Source organism: Lingula anatina, chromosome 1 (genome assembly GCF_051362555.1).
Source record: "Lingula anatina isolate TDL-2025a chromosome 1, LinAna3.0, whole genome shotgun sequence".
NCBI classification, from domain to species: Eukaryota; Metazoa; Brachiopoda; class Lingulata; order Lingulida; family Lingulidae; genus Lingula; species Lingula anatina.
The window spans coordinates 51,356,470-51,369,985 of record NC_141767.1 but is presented as its reverse complement, the minus strand read 5'-3'; the positions used below and the strand labels follow the sequence as shown (position 1 = coordinate 51,369,985).

At 35.7% G+C, this 13,516-nt stretch overlaps 1 protein-coding gene across 5 annotated transcripts in view; it reads left to right on the top strand.

The window, feature by feature from the left end:
• The window catches only part of LOC106153564 (uncharacterized), a 35,185-nt gene that overhangs the window by 13,533 nt on the left and 8,136 nt on the right, over positions 1–13,516 (top strand). For 4 of the 5 annotated variants that reach the window (XM_087008081.1, XM_087008111.1, XM_087008094.1 and 1 more), the window contains 12 exons: positions 116–248; positions 692–811; positions 1,145–1,382; positions 1,742–1,877; positions 2,778–2,935; positions 3,311–3,428; positions 3,675–3,807; positions 4,762–4,864; positions 6,670–6,696; positions 7,856–7,911; positions 8,063–9,370; positions 9,863–12,653. In XM_087008081.1, the coding sequence (XP_086864207.1) occupies positions 116–248; positions 692–811; positions 1,145–1,382; positions 1,742–1,877; positions 2,778–2,935; positions 3,311–3,428; positions 3,675–3,807; positions 4,762–4,864; positions 6,670–6,696; positions 7,856–7,911; positions 8,063–9,370; positions 9,863–12,653 (5,321 nt within the window). The remainder of the gene's footprint in view (positions 1–115; positions 249–691; positions 812–1,144; positions 1,383–1,741; positions 1,878–2,777; positions 2,936–3,310; positions 3,429–3,674; positions 3,808–4,761; positions 4,865–6,669; positions 6,697–7,855; positions 7,912–8,062; positions 9,371–9,862; positions 12,654–13,516) is intronic. The other variant, XM_087008087.1, reaches the window with a different exon arrangement.

The window sequence follows — 13,516 nt, the reverse complement described above, 5'->3', positions numbered from 1 at the left end:
GCATAGTCACTTTGATTCAGTTTTTCTTTTAATTCCCTACTAATCTGGATGTTACATAGGGCAGTGTTTATGTGATATCTGATGACTATTAGATTGAATTTTTCTTTTCTGTCAGGGATGGAAGACTGAGAAAAGGGGATGAGCTGTTGGTGGTCAATGGTAAAAAATTAATCGGAAAAACACACCAAGAAGCAGTAAATATTATCAAGGAAGCACCTAAAGTTGTGGACTTAGTGATAGCAGCAAGAGTGAGTATATATATATATATATATATATATATATATATATATATATATATATATATATATATATAGCAATGAACTCAAGTCTATTTTTGTTGATAACAAAAAAAAAAAAAAAAAAAAAAAACACCAGGCCAGCAGCCAGCAAATTCTAAGGAGTGGTTCTTTTTCTAAAAAAGTGGACCTTTTACAATGAAGCCTCTGTGAACTTAGATCAAATTTTACCCAAATGGACCTTTTCCTGGCAAAAAGGGCAGTTCTTTCTAACCCCCCCCCTCCCCCTTCGGCTACAGGCCTGAACACCTAAATTAATGTTTTTGTTGGGGTTGCTTTCAGTTAATCATGTTCTGTTAATTTTATTGAATGAGTGAAATGAATTGATTACTTGTAGGTTTCTTTCTCATGATTGATCATTGAAAATGAACAATGTTTTAATGGGAATGTTTTAGGGCAAACACAGTCGTAATGCTTCAGATACGAGCACAGCCTCATCAGCCTCCTTGGAGGTGAAAACTCCACAAGAGCCAAGCCCTACAACTGCTCTGTTGCCAGACGCAAGTAAACACCAGGTATATATATGGTTAAGAAATAGAAAAAGACAGAGCGGATATTTCTAAAATTCATTCCTAGATAAGTGAAAGTTTTATTGTTGAGGAGTGTTTAAGTCTGTAGTTTTTTTGGTGATAAATCTCTAGGTTAATTGCTGAGAAAATTTTTAAAAACAACGGATTTAAAAGATATCTCTCTATTATCATTGTGTCATCACTACAATTTTGTGTATGTGTGTTAACTGCTTGCATGCGTCGGAAGTAGGATATTGACGTAATTATGATATTTAATTTCAGTTGCCTTGTATCCTATCATTTTTCAGTTATCAAGGTGACTGCTTATTGTATTTTTAGGTAACCCCCAGCAGGGAAAACTCACGATCTTCCCTTCTTGGCAACAAGAGCCCCAAAATGACAAAAAGCCCCAAAATGTCCTCTCCTCGAAAAGTAACTCTGGTAAAAGGTGCTGGAGGAAAGGGCCTAGGCTTCAGCATCGTGGGAGGAGAAGATTCTGCAAAGGGAAGGATGGGGATTTACGTTAAAACCATTTTTCCAAATGGTCTAGCTGCAGAAGATGGAAGGTTGCAACCAGGTAATAAATATTTGATAAAAGTATGGAGACCAGCTTTTGAAGGATTGGGCTTGTTTGTATAGTGCATATCATTTTTTCATGAAGTGGGAGTATATTTTTACTCTAATATAGAAGATAATAGTACAAGAAGAGGCAAAACTCAGTTTTTGTCAGTAAACCAATTGATTTTAGGATGAGGAACATTTCAACCATTATAATAGCACAGGTTTTAGTCTCTCACAACTCTTAGTAGGGTGGGTTTTATTTATTTAAAACGTGAGACGTTAATAAAATCATTATTATTATTATTATTATTATTATTATAATAAAAACTCAGCCATGTAGAACTAACACAGCATCATTATGAACTCACTCACCAGGTGATGAAATCTTAGATGTGAATGGCCAGTCTATGCAAGGTTTGACACACAGTGAAGCCATTACCACCTTTAAACAGCTGAAGAAAGGAGAAGTGTCACTCGTTGTTAAAAGCAGAATCTTCAGTCCAGATACAAGGTATAGAATCAATATTATCTTTGAAAGATATTAACTAAATCTCCAGTTTTATCTTTAACTGCCATCTTTCAACTGTATATTAAACTTTTCTTAAATTTGATGTATCATTCATAAGAGAAACAATGGTCCTTAAAGTAATTTCATATGGTTCATGTTTGAATACTTTTTTCTTTATTGAGATGGAGGGCTCTAGTGATACTTGTGGAAAAGTGCTTTTACTATAAGGTGTGGATGAAAGAAATAATTTAAGTTAACAGTAATATGAGAGTATCATATTTGGAGCTGTTTGTTCACATACCCAATGCTATTTAACTTTTCCAGTAGCACTGCCCAGATAATGACTTACTGAAGCCTGGAATATTGATACAGTGATTATCTGGGCATGATGTTACATCATTCAAATTTAGGATTTCTATAAAGCTTTCACATACAAACAATAAATACCTGTATTCATTTTGATTTCCTTGTATAAATATGAGCTTCATTTTGCTTCAAGGATCTGTTCAATCAGAAATGAAAATAATAGAAATATTTTGGTATTGCTATGAGTTGCTGTATTTTCTTGTTTTGTTTGTTTTGTAAGTTAAGCCTGCATGATTGTGCAGCAACTGACACATAAAGAGTGCACACATATGGTTTGTCTGGATAGTAGAGCAGGCATGGGGAGACTGAAGTCTTTTTTTAAGAAGTTGAAAAAGTCTAGAGATCATACAGACGTGTTGGAAGTGCTGTAAGATAACCTATGATACTTTTACAAATTAGGTAATGGGGTGATAGGTTTGGGTCATGCAAAGGATGCATTAGTAAGTGGCAGGGTTTGAATAGGTACATTATAGTACCTCGTATATGTCTTCCTTGCTGTTGTATACTATATAATTTTTTACTATGTTTTATATTCAGTCCAAAGTCAGACCGCAGGTCTCTGAGTTTCTCAAAGCTCAGTCTTCCACCTATGGACATCACCAACAAGATGGCTTTGATGAGTGGGGCATCTGCTCTGGCAGCAGAGGGTGAAGAAAATGAAAATGAGCCTATCAAAGAGGTCACTTTATATAAAGGTATATGGGGTGATGGGATTTTTCTCATCTAAAATATGCATCATTTTCTGTTCAGTGGGTGACGCTCAGAATTACAAATAATTGCTTTTGCAGAATTTTTGCTTTAACTCTTCCCCATTTTATGCTGCCTTTGACCATTGGTATCAAAGATAACCACACTCAGTCATTCATACATCTCTCATTAGCAAAATGTGTACTTTTCTCTGCTTCAAATATAATCAATATACATTTGATTTTATTTGTCATACTGTTGAACATTAAGAGATGGAAACTAATAGTAGCTTAGTTATTTGATGGAAACTAATAGTAGCTTAGTTATTTGAACTATGACAAAAGGTGAATCTAATTATTATGTATGATTCTTATATTTTCAAGAACAAGGCATAGGTTTGGGAATTGGTGTTGTTTGTAGATCATTAATGGAGGATCAGAGAGGAATATTTATTGAGGATCTTGCTCCTCATTCTCCAGCTGACTTGGATGGAAGGTTGAGGTAAAGCTACTTTAAGGGCATATTTAGAAAAAAAGTTGTCTTTTATAAACAGATTTGTTAAGCAATAAAAATATACCAATGCTTGTATTGGTTACTATTATCGGTATTGCATATAATAAGATGTGCAATGGTGTTAGTGATTGAAATAGTAACTTGATTTAGATGATAAAAGAAATAGTCAATTTTTGTAAGTATAAAAATAGTTAAATGTGCTACATTTAAGTTTTTGAGTGCTAACACTTCCAGGAATGGTGACCAAATTCTTCAGGTGAATGAGTACAATCTGACCAATGTTAGCCTTAAGGAAGCCTATTCTATATTTGGTGCATTGAAGCCAGGTCATGTAAAACTCATCATTCTAAGGAACCTGGCCTCTGTGGTAAGAAACAACACTGTGACATCTTATTTTCTGTTTGTAATCACAATTTTATTTCTTTCAAAAAGTTCGGTACATGCATAACAAACATTTTGCAAGATAACTGTTGTGCAGTGTTAAGGTCTGATTAATTGCATGATGATTTACAATATCTTGGGTTAAAAAAGTATCTTCTTTTGAATGCGCCTTCTTAGAAATCACCCCCTGCCGTTTGGATATGGAGGTATTTTTGATGTGCCAGAGATGTCTTGAGGTACATACATGTATTATGAGGAGTGGAGCTTTAGTGAAGATTTGTCTTTTGTTGCCCTGATAGCAGAGATATACTGTTTTGAGTGATAAAACTGATACTTATATGTCCTTGGGAATTTTGATTATTTTGTTTAGTGCATAAGCTGAAGTGCTTTGTTAGAGAGTTATTTTTGGTAGCAGTTGTAGTGTGTTTTGGATATTGTAAGATATTATTTAGCCTATGATTAGTTTTGTATTGTTGTGAAAACTCCAAAACCCATCACCTTTAAATTAGTGTTTTTAAAATTCTTTTTTACTGTATGTGTTGTAATGTGAGTAGAAGTATTCAACAGTTAATTTTAAGTTGATTACTTTGATATCATTTTAAAGATTGTGGAATAATATAAATCCTTGGAGTTTATCTATTTGATCGTTTGTGGTTCCAACGATAATTATCATTAACTTTGGAACAAAATATTTATAAAACAGCCTAATGATGTTGTGACAAGGGCTTAAACATTTTTTTCCAAACTTGGTGATTATTATCACTAAAGGTTTATTAAATCTTTTGGATTTTGAATTTAAACAACATCTGTTTGACTTCCATTGACCATCTTTCTCATTTTTTATGGTAATTAAAAAAGGGGGGGGAGAGGAAAATTAAATCTCTTATGTTATGATAATTAAACCAGAATTACACTTAAAATTACACTTCATCTGTTTCAGTCATCCCCACCATCTAGTTCAGGTGGCTCCTTGTCTCCCACAAGAGTCAAACATGTCCTGCCACCAGATTTATGCAGAGAAAGCTTCCATGTTGATGACACAGGTAAAAAGAGTATATTATTATAGTTAGGTTTAAAAGTAATAGTTTTAAAAGTTCTCTGTGGATAGGCGTTTAGACTGTGTTACAGTATTTTTTGTTACATGAATGTATTTTTTTACGTGGGTCTGTTTTTTTTTATGTGGATTATGGTAAGATGAATATTAAATCCCTTGACAATACCAGTGTATTTTCTATATATGTACGCCATACCCATATAATCACTGACATCATTTGGGAAAGTATATAGGTTGCAATGGGATTATTAGGGAATTGTAATAGGTTTTTAAGTCCCATTTGAAGCATACTTTTTATACACTCTAAATTAATTTTTCATTCCTTCAGCAGCTGCAGGGGGGGTAAAGCAACCTACCACATGCAGAAAGTACTAAAACAAATAATGTTTGAAATAGGTGCATTTTCTCTGAGCTAAGCAATTTAAGTATGTTTGTACTTGGCCCAACTTCCATGACCTCCCTCTGCGTGGTTTAAAATAAACACTTAGATTGTCAAGCACACTGTTATAGCAAGAATTAGCTTTGGAATTCAGTGATTCTATTCATGTTTATTCAATGGATATTACATGCCCATATTTCCTCACCTGCGAGCAAACAGGAACCCATGATTGTTAGGAATGAAGTAAGCCTTCCAGAAGGTCATAGTGCAGAATGTCAGGTAGTTTGTAGTTTCATGACAAAATCTTTTTTCTTCTTGATTTTGCCTGTCATGTCATATCTTCTAATATTATTGAGAAAAAGAAGGTATTTACAAAATAGCTATCATAATGCCAATGCTGTTTAAATTCCTCTGCTGTCTCCTTTTTGTCAAGCATGAGTGACAGATAAGGATTTGCATAAAAACATACATTTTGGAAATGTCTCTAGTTATAGATAAGTATATATTTGTTCATTTGCACACATGTATGAAATGAAAGATGATCATAAGTTGACTGTAAACCTTGAATCTAGTAATATTGTTTCAAAGTACCATGTCATGATCCATTACTCCATGTCTCATATACATTTTCAGTTTTGCATTAGTTTTTTTTATAATAAAACCATTCATCTGCAGGCAGAGCATTTCACATTTTAATTGCCAATCCATAAGCCAAACAGTGAGGTAAAAAGCTTCCTCTGACATCCATTCATCAAATGTTACAAGGGCAGCAACTGTAGCTTATACTTTACTCAGTATGCACTAATTATCAAAGTGAAGCAGGGAATGCAGTAATCAATATGTTATTACAATACATCAATTGTTCCTGGTGCCATACTTCTGTTTTGGGAGATTAAGGGAATATTGATTGGGGCCATAAAGTATGTATTGATTGGGGTTAGCCCAATGTATCATAGTGGACAGTGCAGGTATTCCAGGATTGAGACAAATGTAATTGTCCTCTGGTTGGGTTAGCAGGTGAGGTATGGTGATTAGATCTGTATGCAACTGCCAATAAGTTACTGTATGCTTGCTTTTTTTTTTTTTAAATTAATTAATGTGAAATTTATCTGTTACAGTCTGTTTGTTGATATGAATTTTTTTTATGAGATTAGTAAATGTTAACTGTGTTTACAAAATATTGTTTTTAGTTACAAGATTAACAAGAATGTTAGCACTGTCAATCTTCAAGCCTTTCCATGTATGTCGTTAGCTTTATGTGCAGAATAATGTGCGTCTTCAACTTTGTCCATTTGCATGTGTTTAATTGTGGAAACCTGTGCACTGACACTAGCTGTGATGCTAAAATGTGTTTGGTTCTGTTACTCTTTAGGCACTTGTTTTAGTTTTCATGTACTTGACTGTTCTTTGTTCAGGTCAGACGCGTGGAGGTAACGTGTGTAGTAAGTACGTATTGAACCTTGTATTCATTATTATGACTAGTAACCCTCAATGTAGATTGTCTGTCGCTGCATCCTGTAAGGTATAGTAGAACTGGTTGTGGTACAGGGTTAACAAAAACTGATAAAAAACTCTTCAATCACACATTTATTACCCTATGAAGTTGAGAAAGTGAAGGGGTAGTTGTCTCAGTATTTGTTGATGTGGTAATACATATATCTTGGTGTTCACAACCTTGTTGATGTGGATTTCGTTGTTGTAGTTTGTACCAAAATATATCTGGATCTCGTGGTTTTGGATAATAGTGGTAAAAAAAATTGATTGCATGAGAATAAGGCATCTTATCACTCACTATTTGGTGTGGAGATTTTTAATTACAGAAGTATAAAAATGGTGGATTGAGGGTTGGATTAATGATAAATTATGAAAATCTGCTTAATCAATGATTGTTCCTCAGCTGAACACCAAATGCATGCTGTGAATTACAAGACAGTTATGTTTTGAAAATGTCAAGTCTTGTATTCATGTTGTATTTAACCTCTGCAACCAGAATTGATATTCAAATCCTGAACAATTTATTAACCTCGTTGTCAGTTATTTTATGGAATGGAGTGAATATTTTTGTTTTGTTTTTATCGTACATGGTGTTTGAATGTCTGGTCTTGACTGGGTGTTTTGTATTCAGTCAAAAAAAGAAATATTCACCTTGCTTATTTCTCCTTGTCTGAAAAAAATGTGCATTGTTGTCTTGTATCAAACTTCAGTTATGTTCAAAATTCAAGGAATTTTTTTTATATAGTTGCAATAAAAAGGAAAAACATGACATTCCCTGTATTGATTGATGCTAAGATGTCATTAGTGGAGGGTCATGTGTGTTTGGTCTGTTGTTAGTAGTTGTAATATTAAATGAATATTTGATGCAAAGAGATGACTGATGATTGTGTTCTACTGATTAATTTAGGTTCTACTTTCAAATTAGAAATTACATATTGGTGGGGTTTTTAATGATCACTTAGAAATGTTTCTTATAACAAGTAGAGATTATGGACTTGGAAAAGGGGCTCTTTTTCATTTTGTTATGGAAAGCTACTCGTTTTGCTACACTTAGTTTGAGTACATATTGTGTTGGTTATGTTTTAGTGAGTTTTATTATCATTTCAGACTCTTTGTATGAGGTAGCAGTCAGTGAAGCACCCAAAGAAGAACAGGGTGGACAGGTAAGGTTTTCAAGATCTGAGTTGAATGTTTCTTTTAAAATAAAAAAAAATAATAATAAAGGCTATTAAAGAAAGACTTTGGTTTGAACAAAGGTTCTTGATAATCTCCAATAGTAAAGGCAACAATGTGAGGTACCCTTTCTTCTTTCAGTCTCCATCTTCCATTGTGCCACCATCGGGGGAGGAGGACGACATGTTCAGGTCACGCCCAAGTTTATCCGCAAAAAGTGCAATCTTTGCTATAGCATCTGTCCATGCAACTGCTGATGGAACAAAATCTCCACTTCAAGCACCTGCAGATATTAAGTACCAGGAAAAAGAAGTAATATTTACTGAAGTAGATGTTCACCAGACAGATGAACCCCAAAACAGTTCTCATTTGAGTGACCAAAGCAATGTTAAACCAGTTGGTCAAAAAATTGATCAGCAAACAAATCCTGAACATGGACAAACTTCCAACCTTTTGGTGTCCCCTCACAAAAAAGTTAATGTACCTCAAAATCCAGATTCACGAGAATCTACTCCAGGTGCTGCTACAGAAATTGTTGATTCAGACCTCAGTGATGGGGACTATGGTGGGCACACAGCAAGGAGGGGCACCCTGACACAAGAGGACTTTGACAAAAGGGATGGGGATATCAAGCATGTAACCAATAAGGAAATTTTAAGAGATATGAAGCATAAGAATTTATCTCAAACAGAAGAAAATGATGCAGAACTTAAACGACAGGGTAATTGTTATGAAGATATGCATAATGTGACCAGGCAGGCAAATTATTTTGGCAGCATGTATGGGGAATGCTCTGATGAAGATTCATCTGAGACAGAGACAGAGACTGAATCAGAATCTGACGAGGATGACAGAAAAGTTGAAGTGTTAATGCTTCACCGTCTGCCTGGTGAAAAATTGGGCATGGGACTTCATTTTGAAGATGCTCCAGATGAAAGCTCTTTGAATAAAGGGGTGTTTGTGAAGAATGTGATACCAGGGGGTGCTGCTGAGCGGGCCTCAGGAAGTGAGAAAGGTTTATGCCCAGGAGATGAAATTTTACAAGTGAACGGACGATCTTTGAGAAACATGACTCATTCTGAAGCCATTACATACTTTCAAGAAATTCCATTGCGTGTTATGCTGACAATAAAACGTGGGGTAGAAAAACAATTCATCTCTAGTGAATCCGATGACATCTTAAAACCAGGCGATTCTGGGAGTGAATTCACAGAGAGTGACACAGAATCTGTTGATGCTCTCAGGATTGGCCACCGAGATTCTGACCTGTCATCTATTCAGTCCATGGAAGAGAATCAGTTCTATGATTCTGATGATGGAGCAGTTGAGGAAGGTTTGAAAATTCCCAAAGGCTATGTTCTACTCAGTATCAATGTCTACAGGGGGCCCAAAGACTGTCTAGGTATTAGTATTGTACCAAGTTATGGATCCACCAGAGAATACTGTCAGGTAGGGACCTCATTATTTGGCTTATTTAAAATGTGATAGGACTTTAGTGAGAGGATTACAACTGAAATTATACTTCAGGTGTAGGATAGACGACATGTTTCTCTTTTATTTGATAAATGTATTGACCATGACTACATGTAGTTATGACATTCAGTTTTAAATAAGTCAGTTGGAAATTTTGTAAATTTTGTGATGATTTTATATTGAAATACATCTTAACTTTCATAAAAATAATAATGCATGTTTACTAAAGATAACTTTTCATCATCAAATGATGTTTTTGTCCTTAAGCATTACAGTTCCCATACAATACTTTCTATTATTTTTCCTGTAGTTGTTGTAAGAATGAGACTGTCTGACAACAATAGCCTGCCAAGGTAATTGTTGTCATAGGAAGTGGCACTAAGAAAGTTAACAGGTGTGAAGGTTTAGAAAGGGTACACACGATGGAAAAATATTGACACACTTGTGATTTCTTACTTCTGTTAACAGGTCAAAAGGGTCCTGCCTAGCGGTGTGTGTGCAGAGAAAGGTGAACCGAGAGAGGGGGATAGGCTGGTGTCATGCAACAGCATATCACTGAAAGGACTCACACAGTCAGAATGCATGGATGCTCTCAATGATGCTTATGGTGAAGTCACCCTGAAAGTATTAAGGCAAGTCAATCTCTGTCCTTCAATGGACATCAATGTCACAATGACAACAAAAAACCCAGATACTTCAGAAAACGCAGGTGCAGAATCACATAAGAACTTGGAGGTGGTAGGAGCAGAAGACAGGTCCATAGATGCCCTGCAGTTGGAAGACTTGTCACCAGCCATGCAGGATCAGCCACACCACAGTGTTGTCTTTGCTCAAACAAAGGTAAAGCTATCATTGTTGAGGGACAACTTTGGGAATGGAGAAAATGTGGAAGACGTCTCCACAGATTCGTCAAAATGTGATCTACATGATGACAGCCAGTTCAAGGTCCAGTCTACAAGTTGGAAAAAAGGGGCAGATAGGGAAAGTATTCAAGGTACAAAAATGCTGTCAAGTGTTATTTACACCAGCCGTGATTCAGACAGTGATGAGGAAGTCAGAGAAGTGTTTGTAGCTCCTATCTCCATTACGCCTTTTGGTGCAGCTGTGAAAGCAAAGCAAGGTGAAGACTGCCAAACTCCATTGCAAAAAGATTCTTATACATGTGTCACATCTGAACAGAATCAGGTCCCAGATGGAGAGAAAGGTGTCTTGGCAACAAATATTGATGACATTTTGGACATCAGCTCAGAGGATGAATCTCAGACTGAATGCATGCATTTAGGTAAGGAAGGAGATGATGAGGAGTCACAAGATAAAACTTTGGTCAAAGATGCTAAGGATTATGATCCAAATGATCTCCCACAAAGTAGCACCTATTATGATGATTTTGATAAAGAGCAAAGTAAAGAAACAATAGAAGACATTACAAAACTTGCTAATGCAGAAGAAGAAGATGCATTTGATACAATAGGTTCTCCTGTTCCTGGAACACTAACCCCAATATCTAACTTTCATCACAAACTCATCAGCCCTTTTGAGAGGCTTGAAAAGGAGTTTGATCTTGAAAATCTCACTCCATCATCCCATCACTCATGCCAGGAAAGTCAAAAACCTGAGAGTGAAATCTTAATTACAAATACTGTATCACAAAAAAGAGATCCTTCTTGTGAAAAGGGGTTTCACAAGGGACAAGAATTCAAAACTATGGAAGAATTCTCAGATGACAGCAGTAGTTTGTATGATCACTTACTGGAAATGGAGCAGATGGACACTGAAGAAAGTGAAGTCGATGGACTTACGGACATTGGGGACAGAGTCATTGAAATGTCGGATGACTTCTCTCTTGAATCTCTCCCTCGTCACGGTCTTCCCCATTTTGAAGTAAGTGAGCCACTGACACTCAGTGAAGTCACAGAGGAAGATGAAACTGAAGAGTTGTCAAACTATGATGAGTTTGATTCAAGACATACTGCTGACAAACAGGGTGCTGGTTTGAAAGGAACAAACTGTTCAATGGCAAGTGATATAGCTTCCCCAGAGGAAGTAACTGCAACATCTGAGAGCAATAAACAAAAATCGTCCCCAAACAGCAAGAAAAGCATATTAGAACTAATAAAAGAAGTTAAGCAACAGGATTATAACGAAGACCAAATACCTGTGGTAATAAATACTGACCAACCAACCCAAAAAGTGTCTACTGCCATGATTAGCAACACGACTGACTTGAATAATTCTACCTTTCTCCCTGAAAGTGCCACGGAAATAACTGCTGGATCTAATAGTGACAGTGACTCAGATGACTATATCCCGCCACTTCCCAGTTCAGGTCCTCCTCCTGTTGAATTTATTGTAAATCCAAAAGAACAAGATCCACAAGTCTTGGAAATGATCATCCCTCCCCCAGATTCTTTTAATGAAAAACCAAAGAGTGCATTGCATGATGCAAGTGAACTATTAACTGATATACATGACACTGGCCCAGATAATACATTTAATATAATTAATGCTAGTGATGATATAACATGCCAAAATTGGAATGTTGAAAATGAAGCAAGCAAATTTCGCTTTCCTCTTTTGACAGAAATGTCTGTTGAGTCTCAAGAAGAAACCATTGAATTTTTTCATGAAGGGATGGAAAACAAATTTACAGAAGGTGACATCTTGGATTTTGACTCCGAAACTGAAAATCAGGACAAAACTGAATCTGACTACTCCAAGCAATGGGAAACCCTCTTACAAAAACAACAAGTGACAAACACAGAGCAACAAGATCAAACTGGGACACAATTTAACTATGACTTAGACTTTGATTCCAAACTTTTCCACCCAGCCTCAATGACTAAAGAAGAGGTCATAGAACAAGCAGAGCAGCCCCTAGTAGAAATGGCGTCTGCTTCAAATACGACAGATTCTGAAGAAGGCAAAACTTCTGCACAACCAATTACTATGCCTCTGGTAAAGCCACTGCAACTGAAAAGGCCACTGACTTTAAGTGGGTATTTAGCCCAGAGAAAATCACAGGAAGGAAGTTCCAAATGGCCAGAACAGCCATCTGATTCTGAAGTAAAATCTGACCCCAAGCCAGCTTTACTGAAAGCTAAGCCTCTCAGTTTTCAACCAACTACTGGTGCAGCATCTGTCAGATCAACACCAGCTTGGACCACCTCTGCAAGAAAATGGAGTGAAAAGAGTGCCATCCAGCCAGTGGTATTCCAAAAAAGATCACCCGACCAAGCTTTTCAGATTGATGTCCTGAAAGGTAACAATCTTTAAAAACTTTCAGATTTATGATGTACTCTTAAAGAAATTCCTTGTCTGAATATATAAACTGTTCAGTGAAATGTACTTAATGAAATTACTTTTGCCTTGATGTTGCTTTATAGCAGTATGTGTTTCTTGTATATGTAATCTGTACAACTGATGTTAGCTTTGCAGTTTTAAATTCCATATCGAGTAACCTTTAAGTACATATTTTTATCTGGCTTTATAATTATTGTCCCAAATTAGTAATCTCATTTAATTTACCAGCACTAAAATACTTATGAAGTTTCTGAAAATGCCTGATGACTTTATAGAGTACTCAGCTGAAATATGGCTTCTAAAGTGTTTCTAAAACAGATTAGGGTTTTATGGCATGATTATTCAACAAAAAGCAAGAGTTATCATTTTCTGCCTGATAATTGTATAGACTTTTAGTTTAAAAATATGGGAAACTGTCAGTTATGCAGGGGTCATTTTGAATATATCTGAATTAAATAATTGATAAGACATTTAGTGATGCTTAGGAAAAGGTGTCTTTAAATTTGTTACAGTGAACTGTGTGAGTAAATTTTAAACTTTGTCTATAGTAGGAAATTACCCTAAAAGCAAGGCACTTAATGTGAGCATTGTATTTTTGAGTTTGAATTGATTCTGACATGTAGTTAACTTATCAGAGCAGTTGTGAGATTAGTGTGCTTTTGTGCCACATGTATACTTTCATATAAAAAAATTGTTTAGCAAAAACCATTGCTTTACAAATCTGTTACGCAGAAGCAGGTCTTTTTGTTTGTGACACTTGAACAAGTTGCTATAAAATGACTATGGATTGTGAATTGTTCAAAAAGACACTAAATATGGCAT